The sequence below is a fragment of the Argopecten irradians genome, chromosome 4, assembly GCF_041381155.1.
Source record: "Argopecten irradians isolate NY chromosome 4, Ai_NY, whole genome shotgun sequence".
In the NCBI taxonomy this organism is placed as follows: domain Eukaryota; kingdom Metazoa; phylum Mollusca; class Bivalvia; order Pectinida; family Pectinidae; genus Argopecten; species Argopecten irradians.
Genome location: NC_091137.1, coordinates 37,418,862 through 37,435,861, shown reverse-complemented (window position 1 = coordinate 37,435,861; position 17,000 = coordinate 37,418,862). Strand labels below are relative to the sequence as shown.

The following is a 17,000-nucleotide window of genomic DNA, read 5'->3' as shown; positions in this document are numbered from 1 at the left end:
GGAAATCTTGCATATGTTTGATGTTATAACCTCATCTTAGGCCATCGGGATTTTAATGTTGTTAAGAACCTTTATTTTTTGCTCCGGAAAAGTAATGGGCCTTTAAGAAAAACAGAAATGTAGTTTTGATATCATAATGATATTAGATGGTTACACATGAACACAACACTAACCGAAAAATATAAAAATGAGAAATGCTTTAAAAACATCTAAGGAGATAAAACATGTTGCAAATGTGATTTTCAGGAGATCACGCAAGCAACTATAATATGACGTAATTTTAGATGTCGACGAAATATTTAAAAGCTTATTTAAAGCTATACATTGTTTATCTATAACAGCATACGTAATTGCTTATAACATACTTATATCATTGTCTTTATGTTTTATGCTAACCATAATTGTTTGTATATATCTCTATCCAATGTGTTAATATCTTTTAAAATTATTGTATATAAATTCTCTGACTAGGAGAGGACTGATATAGGCCTAGCTAGTTGACCGATCCTTTTGAATTTATTTAATAAAATTGATTGAAAAGTAATGCCAAAGTGTTTAAAGTTGTATGGTCTATGAATTGTTGTATTTTTGGCATAGAAAAAGTATTTAAAGTGTTCTACATATTTTCTCCGCCTTTCTAAGTTTTAATCTTTCGATATTTACCGACTTTTATAAAGTTAGTATTCGCGAAATTATTAAACAATTAAATTTAGATATTGATTTAAAACGTGTACACCTTTAAAATAGCTCGGAAGTATCCGGATTGTTCCGATCTTTTCTGATCTGTATGGTATTGTCGATATTGATCACGTGATACGGCTTGGGAGGTTACGATCTATACGGATATTGCCGATGTCGGTCACGTGATGCAACTCGGTTTCCTGATATTACCCGAAAGCTTAAAACATGGCGTTGACTGTTGCGGTTTTTTCAAAACGTGTGATATTTCATTCGACATTTACCGCTATGCCAATAATATATTGGGGCTTTCATTGATCTGAACCATCATATATAATCCTTTAAATTCACACACTGAATGTTTAATGAGAGTTTGTGATGGTGAAACTACAAAAATAACAACTTTAAATGTCAGATAAAAATCATCCAGGTACTCAACAGTCACAATTATACTTTACCGAACATAAAGTATGTTCAACTAGATAAACTGTCAGAGAACCTTTGGTTTTTCCTGGTATGGCTCTTTAACAAGGAATATATAAAATCTACATAATAGCAAGAGCAATATATGTTGTATAAAACCTGACAATGCAAATTAAAAGTTCGGGTTTTTTTAAATTTTAAATGCCCTTCTCAGTTTGATGAAGCATACGATATAAAAGAATTACACGGTATAACCGGTCGTAGGAATGCTATTCTGTTATTTTGACCGGGTTAAATAACTAGATCTACGGTGCTTAGTTTATAAAATGTTCACTACCTTTCCAAACCGCTTTTAATTTTGAAAATGGTTATGTGAAATAGCAATTTCAATTTTGCAAAGTCACAAAAGGTATTGGCTTACCGTTAATACTTCACTATAATTACATTCTGAACATTTTAAAAATAAATCAGATGCTAATTTTTGTAATGGAGGCTTGTTAACGAGCGTTAGTTGACAATCACTGCTCTAGACGGCACAACAGTAAATTGAATCTTCATAATTATCATAGATTGCCCTGAAGAAACTTTTATTTTTTTTGGAAAGGTAGTAGGTCTTAACAAAAATGAAAAACTGTAAACCAACAATTCTCGAGTAGGATTAAATTGCTCGTCATTCGAGTGAGATTTGAAATCGCTTCAATAAATCGCAGTTCAAAAGTTTTCATCACTTGTGAAAAATTAACAATATGACTATAAATAACAAAACGAATCGCTGTAAAAAAGGAGTTCATCATAAAATAAATAATAGAAACCTTGCGAAAATAATTTTTCTGAAGTACAAAGAAATATATTTTCAAAAACACAGACAATCATTTTATTGATTTATGAAAGAAATAGCAGAACATACCCGTTATTGAATTAAAAAGTTTCAATCACTAGTGAAAAAAATCCTATGACCATAAATTGCATAATGAAATCGTCCATCATAAAATAAATAATAATTTAGGTGTTTGAAAGTACAAAGAAATATAATTTTAAAATGCATTAAATCATATTATTGATTTGTGGGGAAAGTGTTTATCTGTGTTGCAGATACACACTTTTGTGGCGGATTTTTACAACCCAACTAGGGCTAATTGTAATAATGTTTGGTAATGTAGCTTCAAAATAATTTTTGAGTGAAAAACGATTTGTTCTGATGTCGTAATGTTATTGTTTTAATTCTTCATGATAATAAATATATGTCACCTATGGTGGTCAATTCAATGTCTATTCTGTATTGAGTTATTTTTAAGTTGGAGGAACATAAATCATATTATTGATTTGTGATAGAAATGGCAGAACCTATTGAATATTCCCTGTAGGTAAATGAAGCGTAAAGAACAATGATGGTGTACCAAGGCCATTGGAACAAGAAACAAATAGTTATGTACATGCATGTAGTGGACAGATGTTTCTTGAATAGAGTTCATCTTTTGATTTATGACATATAAAAAGTATCCGTTGTTACATTATTGTTGCCTTTCATGTTTATATAAACTAAATATAATAGATATTTTCTTCTCATTAATCTATGTCCTATTTGATGGATATGTTATTGAGTCAATATTAACTAATATAATTCATCACTATCACATAGACATATCATCAATATTTATGACCTATCTATATCCATTCTAAAATTAATAACATATCTTTTAAGCAAGCGTAAAATGTAAAATAAAGTTAATTTGATTAATTGATAAAAAGTTGCTATTAACTCTTTGTTTCTGTGTTATACATCAAAACGAATTCCCGATCCAATCTCAGAAACGGAAGACAATTGCAAGCAATATGTACCTTTTGAATTTTAATTAAAGCGGCCCACAAAGTTTACAACAATGCCTACGGTCTGTCATATGTGTATTCCTGACCATGTGCTGTTCGTATACGCCTGGTATTTAAACCTGATTGTCTTGTCATGGTGTGAGTTGGAACAATAAAGATTTTTATCGCTATATAATGCGCACTCGTACACATACACACCACATCCACCCGACCTGTAATGTCTACTGATGTTCTTTTTATAGCCGTAGCTAAGGAATACCCCTCTATTGTTTAAACTAGCACTAACAATTAAGCCTGATTGGACCTGCTTATATATATAAATTAACTTGTAGATTGACGCCATTTTTGTTTTGGTGATAGATTTTGTTTTGGCAAGAGATATTGTAAATACTCGGTTAACTAAAACATAAGAGATGCCCCCGAAGAAAAAGAAGAGTGGAAAGAAAGGGAAGAAAAGTGGAAAGTCTGGACGAGGGTCACCCTCTAAAATGTCTAGTGACAGCGTCAATGAGATGTCTAAAGATTTTATTTTCATGCAGATTAGGGATTTAGAGCACCAGCTAATGAAGTAAGTATAGCCCTTCCCTATAGAAACAATTGATGGTTGTACTACTCTTCTTACATCAAAATATACATATATATAAACTAATGGTTTTAATTGTGAAAATACTTCAATACCAATGTACTGTCATACTTATATGCTTACGATAGAACGTTATAGTTCTTCATCAGTGGTATATTTGTATTTCATTTGGTCTTATTGATACAGGAATAATATATTAAATGAGAGGCCGATCGAAATACCATCTGTATTAAATGCCCATCAGCTCCCTCTTATAATGTACATGACTGATCAACTTGTACGAAAAGATGTGATTCTGTGTAAGCAAATATGATTAATATGTATACCTGGCAAAATAATTAATTGTGCCGAGTGCCATATCATAACTATGATGTCGCTATTTTGTTACATTACTGGTGCTTACTATTGTTGTTAGTGATGGGTATTTCCAATACATTCGATTAGGAAAGAAATCGGTTTCCCTTTCACAAAATGGATAACAGTATTTATCAGATTTTTTTTTTTTATTTGTTTGTAGAAATCATAATAATGGAATATTATCATTGTCCGTTTTATGTCCCTTAAAATTTAGATATTAAAAAATAAATTAAACATTTATACCATACTGTTCCAGATACAAAGCCAAGTCAGAAGAACTGGAGAAAAATCAGATCGTCCTGCAGGAAAAACATGATGAAATGGCCAGAGAAAACGCTGATATTGAAAAGTTTTTTCAGGGTCAAGATCATGAAAAAGGTATACATAATATTCCATATGCATTTTATACGCGTTATCAATCTAGTATTACTCAACATCAATACCAATAGATTTAAAAAAAAATATAAAGTAGGGATGGTTCTTCTGGTCGCTAGATCTTTCAGATTGAAATTGTGATTCAACCTAGATATTTTAAAGGATTTGTACATTCAAAAAGGATAATTTCATTTTATACAGGGCATGGCGATATTAGCACGTGTAGAAACCTCTCCGTTGCGCGCAATTTCCTTACGTATCATCAAAAAAAATGGCTTCACATATACTTTAAGAAGAAACATTACCCTCCCGTAACACCTGAGTATACATTAAATAATTCGACTCATCCGGAATTCGACTATAACGTAATGTCATTAGGTTTGATCAGAACGTGGTTTTCAATGGTCATTATCTTATGACTATTACAGCCGGGTACATGCCTATTACCGTGATCAGCATATTATCGTAATTTTTCAACTAATAAGGTTTCTATTAAATCATTTTAGTTATATGTTTTCAGATGTTTTTGGATTTTTTTAAAATAGATAAAGCTTGAATTACGATAATATGATCGTCACGATAATAGGCATGCATCCTGATATCCCGTAGGAAATTTAAAATATTGACTGAAATTGATTTTCGAGATAGCGACTTTTTTTTCGGCGAATATCCGTTCTAGGGACCAGGAATTGACTTTGACTCAACCGGTGTTTCGAGTCATTGAAATTCGAGTTATCCGATTTAAAAATACATACACAAAGAAGGGAAATAACGGGACTTCAAAAGTAATTTGACTCAAAAGGAATTTCGACTAAAATTTCGATTTTGAAATAACGAGTTTCGACTGTAGTAGTCCCGCTGTTTCTCTCTCTGTACGAATCAATTTTTAAAATTACTATAATGTAATTCACTTTTTTTTTCATTAGGGTTTTATAATGATATCAGTTTGAGGTATTTATATAATGACGGCGTTTTCTGTTATAATTGTTTACATTTTGATCGCCACATCCTTAAGCTTCAAACACAAAGGTGTTGTTATTTACAGAACAAGAGAAGGCCCTGATAATGGAGGAAATCAATGGAGTACAGACAACACGAGAGGAGGAGAAGAAATGGGCTAATGACCAGATAGACCAGATCAGACAGGACTTCCAGGATACCAAAGAGAGGCTCACTGCCGAAAACAGTCAGCTCAGTAAGTATTTAATAGTGAACAGCCAACTAAATATAAAAATAGACTTTCAAAATGAACCCCTGTGTATACAAGATCGAGCTCAGGATATATTTTGACCCGGCCATTGGTTGGCTGCTTTCAAAAGCAAAAATATTTTATGACAGGTAATAATTCTTATAGATATGAAACTAATGGTCTTTAAGAGAAAAAAAAAATTCACAATAACTTGACATTTCCTATGGTTACAAAACACAATTTCAATTACTTTCTAGTAAGAAAATGGACTGAAAGGCCACAAAAAGGTTCAAATCAGTCTACCAATGTTTGCAGTAATAGGTGAATGTAAGATGTTTTATTTATCTCAACTCCAGGCCAACAGCTTAATGAATTAGAAGATTTCAAATTGAAAAAGGAGGAGAGAATCGCTAACGTAGCTGCTATGGAGGAGCACATGAAACAGAGTGATGAGGACCAGAAATACATTATAGAGAATATCAGACTGAAGGCAATTGTCGACAAAGACAGGTGCGTGTTACGAAATCAAGTAGATAGGTGATAGAAAAAATAATCAGCTAAAGGCCCACTTCGTTTCTGAAAAAAAGAAAAAAAAAGAAAAAGATTATAAATAAAAATTATAACGTGAAAACGTTTGTATTTAGAGCCAAACTCGGTGTATTAATATAATAATGATTCATTGTGTAAATCTATGGTCAACATACAGGTCTGTTTCGCTGTTTTGCCGCATGGCATATTGATAGGCAACAACTGCATAGTGATTAGGTTGACGCTTAGAATAATACTACGACCCGAGTTATGGGCATAAATATGGTATAATAATGTACATGTATGTTTATTGTTTTTTTTATTGTTTATGAAATGAAAATGGTGTAGTATTATCGCTTAGCCAATAACTTTTGAGGCTCCACAAAATCATCAAAATGGTTTTATATTTATAGTTTTAATATTTAAAAGTCGTTTTTTTAGCATAAAGTGATATGAGTAGACAACAATAACGCAATGGTCTATGCTTTTGCGTCGTATTTCAACTCAAAATTTACATTTTACGTTCAGACTGAAAAAGGAGATGGTGGATCAGGTTAATCAAAGAGCTGCCGACTTCAGAAAGGTTTCCAATAAACAGATGGCGGACACCACCAAGCGAGCGATAAGGGAGAACGTGGCTATCAGAGGGGAGATAATTCAGACAACAGATAAAACAGTGGAGTTTAAAGCGGAAAACGAAGCAGCGCGCGCACGCGTGGCGGAACAGGAAGAACGTATAAAAGTGTTAGAGGAACGAGAAAAAGAATTAGCGAAAAATAACAGTAGCAGTGCAAAGGTATATAGTTGTAAGACATTAATTGAAATTTTGGAAAACCATATCTTTATATAGAGCAAAAGAAAATATGCAATTATTTTTCTCAAATTGGTTGATTTTTGCCATTCTCAAATAATGTATTGATGCAATACTTACATTGTTGTCTAAGTTCTTTGCATTTTTTTTCTTTCGCGACACTATTGTTTTTGTATCACATCACAATACATATTGCATATTGACTATTTGATTTTTTCATCCATATATAAATGGTAATAGATGTTGTGGAAAAGAAACCTGTTTTTATTCTCCGTTAACAATTAGAGTAAACTCGCACATACTTGATAAATCATAACACAATTATAAGTTATATATCGTACTTACATGGCAGATAATCAAGATGTTAAAAAGCCGGAGTCAACACATGAAGGAACTACTGGAGGAAATGGAGATGAGAGATCACGCCTTCCAGGACCTAGACGGAGACCGGGCCATCCTAGTACCCCAAGTCGAGGCTCAGAGGTATGCTCAGGTTTAAGATTAGGTTAATTAGGATGTTTATTATCATTTAATCAGCCGACAAGAGAGGATGATGGTTAATTAATTAGTATTGTTTATCTGTGGTATTATGTTTCGTTTTGGGAGATTAGTGAATGTAAACTATAAATCGTACCATTTACTTCATACAATGTTTCATGATCTAATACATCTAAATACACAAATACTTTTTTTTTCTTTTCACAGCGATCAAATTAATGTTGAACATGAAATTTTCGTTGTTTACATGGTTGCTTTGGAAACGCGAATACGAAAAACGACGAATCATGTTTTAAGCATCAGTATTATCGTTGTGTCATCGGCTAGCCACGAATGTTTCCATCCGCGGAATGATTTGAAAGCTCCAAATCACGAACATGAGTACCAACGTATAATCCATATTCTACTGTATACGAATGCATAACATTTATTTTTTGCATTTCTATTTTTATTGAAGAAAAAGTTCTGTCAATATAAAATGGAGTAGCGAAATATATCAATTTAATCCAGTCATAGTACATGAAATAATTTGAATAATATGATAATTTTTCTTCTTAAAGATTACACAAGGAGCAACTCATCCGTGACAACAAACGGTTACGGGAGGAGATAAGAGATGTGAAAGGAAAGCTTAAGAAGGAAAACCGTGAGATGTTGAAGTTAGGAGAGGTTCTCAGTAACGCTTCTAGTACCATCAGGGAAGTGCTCATGGTAAGATTGTATATCCAGTACGAATATGTAAATATTAATAATTAATTAATTAATTGATTAATAAATGAAAAAATAAATAAATTCATTCATTCGTTCTTTCATTACTTTTTATTTGATTTATATGTTGGTATCGAAATTAAAAACCTGGAATTGTAATTCTGATATCTGATATTTGATATTAAGACAAACAATAATATTGCCAGTGCAGTATGTATGTACGGATATTGACAATTTTAAAACTTTATCAAACATATGCAACAACGTGTGATTGAACTTTCATAACGAAGAAAAAAACCCACATGAATGGTTCGTGCATATTTGCACTTTATTTTTCCGAAATTACAGCCATTTAATTAGGTCTCTGCTTAATTCAAAACCAAATAATAATCGGACGTGAATAGCAACGCAGTCCTCATTCTATGTTTAGAAAGAGGCCGTTACCGGGACTGTGACCCCGGTGTATGGAATAGAAGAAGACGATGAACCGGACCCTAAAAACGCCTTATTAGAAGAACTACTTGGTATGGTCACCATGGTAACCGCGCCAAAATCTGGGAAAAGTAGTACGTCTAAATACAGGATACGGAAAAAGAGTGCAAGTGAAATTCCAGGAAAAATGTCTTTAAAGCGAGGGTGAGTGCTTTGACTATTATCATTGTTAATGAAAGTATAATATAATAATATATTAAAATGGCGTACGGTGGTAGAAGGTGCAGGTCTGTTTGGCTAGGCGATTGGGTGCCGTAGATCGTGAGTTCGAGGCCCGGATAGGGCACGAGTCAATAAATTTTCATGCTTTGTTAAATTGTGTTTCTTTGAAATTTAATATTTACTAAACATAATGTATCATATGCACTATGTGTTGTTGATCCAAAGATTTAATTTGACAATTTCCACAATGATCATGTCAGCATATCGAACCGACTATCACCTTGTCATAGAAAAGCCCTTTTTGGGGGGATGTGGATGTGGCGCAGTGGTAGAAGGCGCAAGTATGTTTGGTAGGCGATTGGGTACCGTAGATCTGAGTTCGAAGCCCGATAGGTCACGATTCAATAAAATGTCATCCTTTGTAAAATTGTGTTTCTTTGATATGTGATATGCAGTATAAAGGTATTTTTGAGACATCTAAATTTCAACCGACTCACTTTGTCACTTTGGGGAATTGGCACAGGGTTTCAGGTATGCTAGATTGATTGCAACCCGGAGCACGATTTAATGACAAAATGATGACTTGAAAAACCTTTTCGAAATGTGGGTTTTTGTAGCTATATGACAATTTTGTGTTCATTTCGATATCCGATTTTATGAAATTTGTTCGATTGTTTTGCTCATCAATGCTTACAAAAATAAAAGCAAATTTCATAGAATCTCCTATGAATGAACACTCATTTATACACTCATATATAGATATATTGCAATTCATCTCCACGCATGAATATTCTTCAAGAATTGATTCAGTGACTCAAACAATTGTCTCATACGACTATTCCCATGTATTGTAGCGCGCTTCCTGTTTCGCCTATCGCCACCAATAGCAAGGGCACGCTGTTCCACTATCAGCCTGGAGATTTAGGTATGATCCCACGTCCCGAGAATCCAATCCCTACCAGTCTGGAAAAGATGCGCGTGAAGTCAGCCACAACGAGATTGGGGGAATTGCGAAAGATGCTTACTAATTCTGTCGGGGTACAAACAGTCAACGCGCCAAAGGTAGGTCTCGTATATCATAAATCCTGTCAGTATATCATTAGCATATCACAATGTTCAAAAAATGTTTACGCTTTACATATATTTCATGCTATACAATCATCATACCAACATTTATCTCCAAAAGGATTTCAATCTGATATAAGAGTAACTAACGTAAATTAATCAAACAACTGTTATTATCTATACCATTCTAATCTATCAAAGATACTCCCCAGCGTTTCACCCTGTTAGTACTGATTGAGTGCCACGATGGGAATTAACTTTGATAGACAAAAATGCATCTATGAAAACAATATTTAATTAATTTATAAACTTAACATGCCAAATATCATTTTTATTTAAAGTCATGATTTGAAATCGAGGAAATTCCTCTTTTTCTACAAATGAAATCATTAGCTGTGATATCTCCTAATTCTAATTCCTCGCAACAAAAACAAAGGGGAAAAATCAAAAAAAAAAAGTACCTGAAATTTAATTTGTAGTTGTAAAATGTGAAGTGAGGTAATATATTAATGACATTTCAGGCCTTGTACTACGCTGACCAGCTCCTCGACAATGTCACGCCACGACAACAGCAATCCTTTCTTCACGAGCAAGGACGGGAACATTCACGTGACCAGATCAGATCACGTGGTACACCTATGGGCAGCATCGGACCTGTTAGTCCTGCTAAGAGAATGCTGTATGGAAAGGGGTACAAAGTCACATGATATTGACTTTGTCGTCAAAGTGTATTTATGTGTATTCCATGTGTATAACGGGGTGATTAAAATATCATTTACGTCAACAATTATATTGGTTTGACGTCATTTTATTTCATTATTAAAATAGCACTGTATAATTTTTGCGTTCTATATGTTCATATTTACAATTACTTGCTTAATAAGTTTTATCACATAACTGGCCCTGTCATACGGCCATGTCCTAAATATCATAAGACACATGTGTAAAATTGCTTTTATGACATCACAAACCAGATATAACGTCGCATGATGACGGGTTTCTACTGTTTTATATAGAAACGAAATTAAAAGTTTCATGTTTATATTAAAGGTAGGTTTCGCCCAACCAAATAAATATTTTTGTAAAATCCGATAATCGGAAGAAAAGATGAAAAAACATATCAAAGATACTTCAATTTAATTTCTTTATTCGTATGAGATTGAATAAATGTGTCTTGAATACAAAATTGAAGGAAATCCTTGAATTATTACGATTGTCAGTCAGACAAAATAGTATGCAAATGAAGCTGCGATAGATTGTGTTGTCGAGGTTTCGCGCATGCGCATTGTTACGAACTAAAAGTAAACAAAATGGCTGAATGAAAGCATGTGAGAAAAAAATTATCTGAATCGGCAACAAAGAGGAGGAAATTAGAATGGAATCGGTAGCACCCTATGATATCTCTAGGGAATGAAATTCAGAGATGGCATGTATCTCAAGCGGAACTTGCTCGGATTCTGTTTGGACTCGCGACCACGTGGTGAATTAAATTTCAACACATATGCCAGCGAAAATACAGCGGCAGACTAACTTGATATATGTTTGATGTAATAAGCTAGCGAGCGTATATAAGTAACATGAAGTGTTTTAGATGATATGATATGTATAAACAGTCCATCGCACCTCGATTTAATGTTGTTATTTTTTTTTTACTGAACATGCCGTGGCAACACTGTCACTGCTATCTGTCTTTTTTGTTGCACGCTTCCGTTTGTTGATGCGGCCTCGTTTTGGGAAAAAATACGTCATGTTCTATGTAAAGCTTCACTTCGCTCTATTTTTAGAGGAGTATTTTCCTGGTCAAACTAGGCAAATAACCACCCATATTGTCCGCTGTATGTATTAAAAATGATCTGAAGATCATATCTATGTACAGAATAAATTTCAATTTCGTAGTCTTTACATTTCATTGGGCGAAACCTACCTTTAATAAAAGTTATGCGATAAATAGAATCACTTGTGACTATGTAAGATGAAATATATCAAACCCGTTAAATAATTTGATATGAGCCTTTTTCAAATTATTGAACTCGTTAAATTTCGTATTACAAAGCGGCTCATGTAAGATTCTCTGTTTAACACAATTTGGACAATAAAAGGTTTTAAATGCAGAACCGCGCCTACCTTAGCCAATGAAATAGTGTACCTTGTAGTATTAACATTATACGTCTCTGCACATTTGTGTATGAAGGAGGATATTCCTCCCATATGGCATGTAATTATGGAAAATTCCGAGCTAAGGGCTCTGAATAGTTCAAAAGTAGAATATTTCCATCAATTTTAACCATTAAATTGAAGGTTTTTTTTCTCATTTCACATTGTTCTGAAATATACATTGTATATATATATGCTGAAATAACGTTAAGCCAATTATTCAACAATCGCGTTTTTCATTCGTTACAAGTTCATAAACATTAACGAATACAAATTTTGAGGTTTGACAGGTATCATTACACAGAAAGAATTTTCGAGACAATATCAATATAATCGTCGCAAAAAAATCGGCTATACCACATAACGTTGTCAGTTCAAGATCAATTCTGATGGCAAAACAAAATTTCCATACCAATGTTTTAAAATATGTATCATGTACAGACATGTATCATGTACAGGGTTATTACCCTGAGCAGGCCGGAGACATGATGACATTAGATGTGACAATATGTTTTTGGTAGTATTTAATGACCCCAGATTATGATACTCTAACGGACAACTATATTACGTCATTAACATAGCTCAGCTCAGACAGATACTTTTTTTTTCTAAACGTGTAAAACGGACAAAAATATGTTTATCCAATGATTGGAACAAATTTTGCGTCTTTTTTAAGAAGCAAAGTGTTGAATATGAATAATCAAATATCACATCTAGAAAAGAAAGGAACGTTCAGCTACATTATAATACACCCCCAGCCGCCTCCCTGTTCGTCCTCGCCGTTATCCTCATCCATGTTGCCAATATTCATTTGGTAAGGAAAGATTGTGCAATGACTATTGTAAACTCCACAGCGATATTCACCAACAGTTCCAGGTTTGATGAGACAAATGAAGCAGAATTTCTGGCCACATACACAAACCATGTGTTTATAGGCTTCTGTAGTTCAATCAGCAATCCATACTTTGGACAGGCTCGAATCGATGGACATCCTTTAAGTCCAACTACCGCTTTTAGTTTGTTTTTTATTCAGGATTTTCAGTCTCGAATCTTCACTAGTGCAGGCATTATTTCCACAGTTACTGGTTCCAAGTGAATTCCAGTCGCCGAAGCAGTATTAACAGAACTCATACGTTTTGCCGCCTTTCTTGCAGGACAGACACACGATCCGCCTATCTTCGGAAATTTGCCTCATGCAGAAAACATGACATTTAGAACATTTTACACACGGAAACTTCCGCATGTTTTGTTAATTTGAAACGATGATGTAAGATTTCTTGAGGTTTATCTTTGAAATTTGATAATGGTAACTTTGACTTGACGGATGGAAATTCCGGAGTATCCAGAATATACCTTTGGTGTTCCGTACAAAGTGTGAGACCGAACTGATTTACAAATAAAATATATCACGCTTAAATAATGTACAGACAATACAGTTATAGAATTATGATTGACAGATATCGCTCAGTGGGAGATTAATTAGTTGTTGTCACAGTCCTTTAGGCAATTAGGGTGGCTGTGACATTACCCCGGTTACGTAACAGAATGGAAAATGAAATCTTTCATAACAGGTATCGAAGTAAGTCGCCAGAGGATATACACAATTATCACGCCTGAGTTTTTATCTCAAATGTCACAACGGATAAAAAAAATGTAGAATAAATATAATCAAGAATATAACCAAACCTAAGGAATGTAAATGCATATGATAAATTGATAGTTGATGTTAAGATTTAGCAACTATTCACACAAGTTCAAAGCACTTTTAAAGTTATCACAAAATTCTTTGTGACACATTCTGTAATGCAGGCAGCTCTGCGCAAATAGTTTTCTGACGTTTTATTTTCGAAGTATTTCATTTCGTCCTCGGTCAGTACACCATGGCGGCTGACTATAGAATAATCCTAAATCTCACCACAGTATTCTGAAGTGTCCATGTCTTTATATGGACATCGGAACTGCCAATGTCCAGCTGCCATCAAACTTCTACAGTATTCGGTCAGGGATTCTGGACCTGTAAATTTGATATAATTTTAGCGTTTCTCGTTTCCTAAATCGTCAATATCCTCGGGAAAAACATCTCTATTTAATCAAAATGACAGAAATATTATTACGACGGCATACGTACCAATGACATGTCCACAAGGCATATTTGCATTGTTCGGGGTCATCATTACAAGTTATCATGTCCGGGGCATTAGAGCGCTCTACGTCATCATCAAGCTGTTTAAGGTGGGGATTCTCATGTGTATCCGGGCCATTTCCTCCCGGAAACCGAAACACTACAAATAACTGGGATTTGTCCTTCAGGTTATAGTCTGACAGGTACATCTTCTTCCCATTCTTAATTATCTGTAGTTCTCTGGCTGTAAATTATAGGATATCTTTTTCATATTTGATGGTTTTCCGTATTGCTTTGGTTGTAATATACAATTTTGAAGTTTCCTCGGTCTAAATTCATGAAACCTTTGTGAATTCATTGAAATATACATCTCAGATCGGTAGCGTCATCCAAATGGAAGTATTAAAAAAAATGGTAAACATGGTATTTACCTGCAAATAGGACACGTTGACTTTCTGCGTCTATTCCATTCCACTCCGTTATTTTATTCATTAGGTCCTCAACTGACGCGTCCTAAAAGAAAATTAAATAATCATGTTTCCAAACTTATCTCCTCAATGTGGTCAGATCATTCCACTAGCCCTGACGTCTGTTAACAAAACGTTACACCAAACAAACAAACCAAGTATCAGCTGTTCATCAATCCGGTATCCAATCATCAACATTCGACTTTCCTTAGATGGACAAGAACCTAAATAAATCATGTAAATTTGAATAAAATACATATTTAAGACGTCTCAGATACCTTACTAAGTAATATATATCAGTTATTGTGCAAATGTGTAAAATAAAATACTTATAATGGAGTACGGCAAGAGTAAGTAACGTGCGCGATTGGGAAAGTAGATAAATATAAATGGTCCTACTTTATTCTAGCGTGATCTACATATGTGCAGTTAAGTCAAGAACCTCCCTTCGCTGTGCCCCGTCGAATGAAAAGTCTCGTTTGACTTTTGACTTATCATTCTAAACACAAATTGCTTTATAACGAATATTAACAAATATGGCTTATACTTCATATATCAACGATCGTAAATTAGAAAACAATATTAAAATGTGGAAAACTAATATTCCTTATCGTGTTGTCAAGTTTGTTGTTCATTATAAAATCGCTTTCGACCTTCTTTCGGTTTGGTTCGAAAAATAGAATATAGAGGTCTATTTTTATCATTTTTGGGGTAGGTATTACCCACGTTTTCCTGTCGTTTTTAGATAACCAATCATTGTAATAAAATATTCAATAAACATTTGAAACCCATATCTAAGCATACAGAACACACTTATTTAAGGTTCATGTCCCTTTAAATACATGTACCTACCAAAAGAACCAGCCGTTAGTTATGGTCTTCAGTAAAAGTTTATTTATCACATAATTTGTTTGATATCTTATTATTTCACCTGTGTAGATGTTTTAATATGTCACATGTGTAATATGACTGCTGAAGGTTCCACAGCTGTAGATGCCAGAATCGCTAGCTTTCTTTAGACAAATGAAACGGAACCTCTGATCACAGACACATTTCATCTGCTTGCAAACCTTTATGTGTTGAATTAGTATCCCACACTTTGGACAGGCTCGACACACACACCATTTATTTTATAAACCGAAAGATTTACTTTTCAACTAAAACCAATACAGTATTTAGAATAAAGAAAAGCAAGATTTATGAGATTACAACCAAGATTAACTCATCTCTCCTAATTTGTACACGTCATCATTAATTAAACAATGGATAATTATAGGTGCATTGCAGCGATTGTTTAGCCTTTAACATGATTAAATAATAGGCCTACTGTTAGGCTGATAGGACATGCATAATACGACTTAATCAAGGCTACGTGTGTGATATATACCTCTTAAGTTTAAGCAAAAATGATACTACATTCCTTTTCATCGGTTTTTTTACACGTGAGTCGATTGTGATATACAGTTATGATCTATTGTTAGAGGGTTCGACTGTCTGGTGACCATGACATTGCATATACGTGTATCACAGTAGGAATTCGACAATATAACCATATACATATATTAGACAAGGTAATGTGGGCGAAGTAAGTCACTACTGTATAAAAACAGAACCCTAACTACATTATTTTAATTATTTTATTTGCGTAAATAATTGCTGCTGGTGATGATACTTCAGCTACAAAGAAACAAATCAAAATAAACAAAACAAATAGGCATTTAGTGATGTACATGTAATGCAAAAACTATTCCCGGACGAAAGTCTATAAGTTATGTCAAATTATTGTAAACATGCAAGTCCCCATTAATTTCTTACACCATCATGAGCATTTGACTTTCCTAAAATACGTTTTAACAATGATGACATGCTTTTAATGATCTTCCGACCTTTTAAAGTACAAATTAAATATATCGTTTAAAGTGTCCTATGGCCTGTTTATTTTCCTAGAAGAAAATACCGTTTTGGCGAAAGGCAATTGCGTAACCAAAATCATTTCTTACAAAAAAATCAAACATTGATACAATACGTCCATGACGAAACACGTTACAAACATCTAAGTGAATATCTTTAAGTGTCATTATCACCATTAAGCGTTGAATATAATAATGAAGTTTTAAACCATACACGTTTTTATACAGTTGAACTTTTATATAGACTTTGTAAAACAAGCACATACGTCAATCATTACGGACCCTATGAAACGCAAGGAAGTGACTTTAATGCATGAATGTTTAACATTGCACAAAAGTCTTAAATATTCGATTATCGACCTATTTTCAGGTGGACACGGCGAGTTATCAACCCGAGGAAGTGATATAACGCGAGGCCGCACACACCAAAGGTTATATCACTCTATCAAACTGAAAACAGGTCGATAACTGTTTTATTTCATGAAATTCACATGATATTATCCCATTCAAAGAGAATATACTAACACTGACGCAATGATCTTACACATATTTGGACTGTTTCTTTTCCAAGAGTAGTTTATTGCTATTATAGTATTTGATAAATGTCCTAAACCTTATGTTTCCGATTGATAGAATCGGTAAGTTTTACCG

The 17,000-nt window shown here is 33.7% G+C and overlaps 1 protein-coding gene across 1 annotated transcript; it reads left to right on the top strand.

The window, feature by feature from the left end:
• Window positions 1-3,221: 3,221 nt before the first annotated feature.
• On the top strand, window positions 3,222-10,473 carry LOC138321546 (cilia- and flagella-associated protein 157-like). Its single transcript, XM_069265295.1, has 10 exons — window positions 3,222-3,496; window positions 4,125-4,246; window positions 5,289-5,438; window positions 5,789-5,942; window positions 6,489-6,756; window positions 7,124-7,254; window positions 7,830-7,980; window positions 8,408-8,613; window positions 9,486-9,693; window positions 10,218-10,473. The coding sequence occupies exons 1-10, from the start codon at window positions 3,342-3,344 to the stop codon at window positions 10,401-10,403; spliced, it is 1,731 nt and encodes a 576-aa protein (XP_069121396.1). The 5' UTR covers window positions 3,222-3,341; the 3' UTR covers window positions 10,404-10,473.
• The last annotated feature ends 6,527 nt before the right edge of the window (window positions 10,474-17,000 follow it).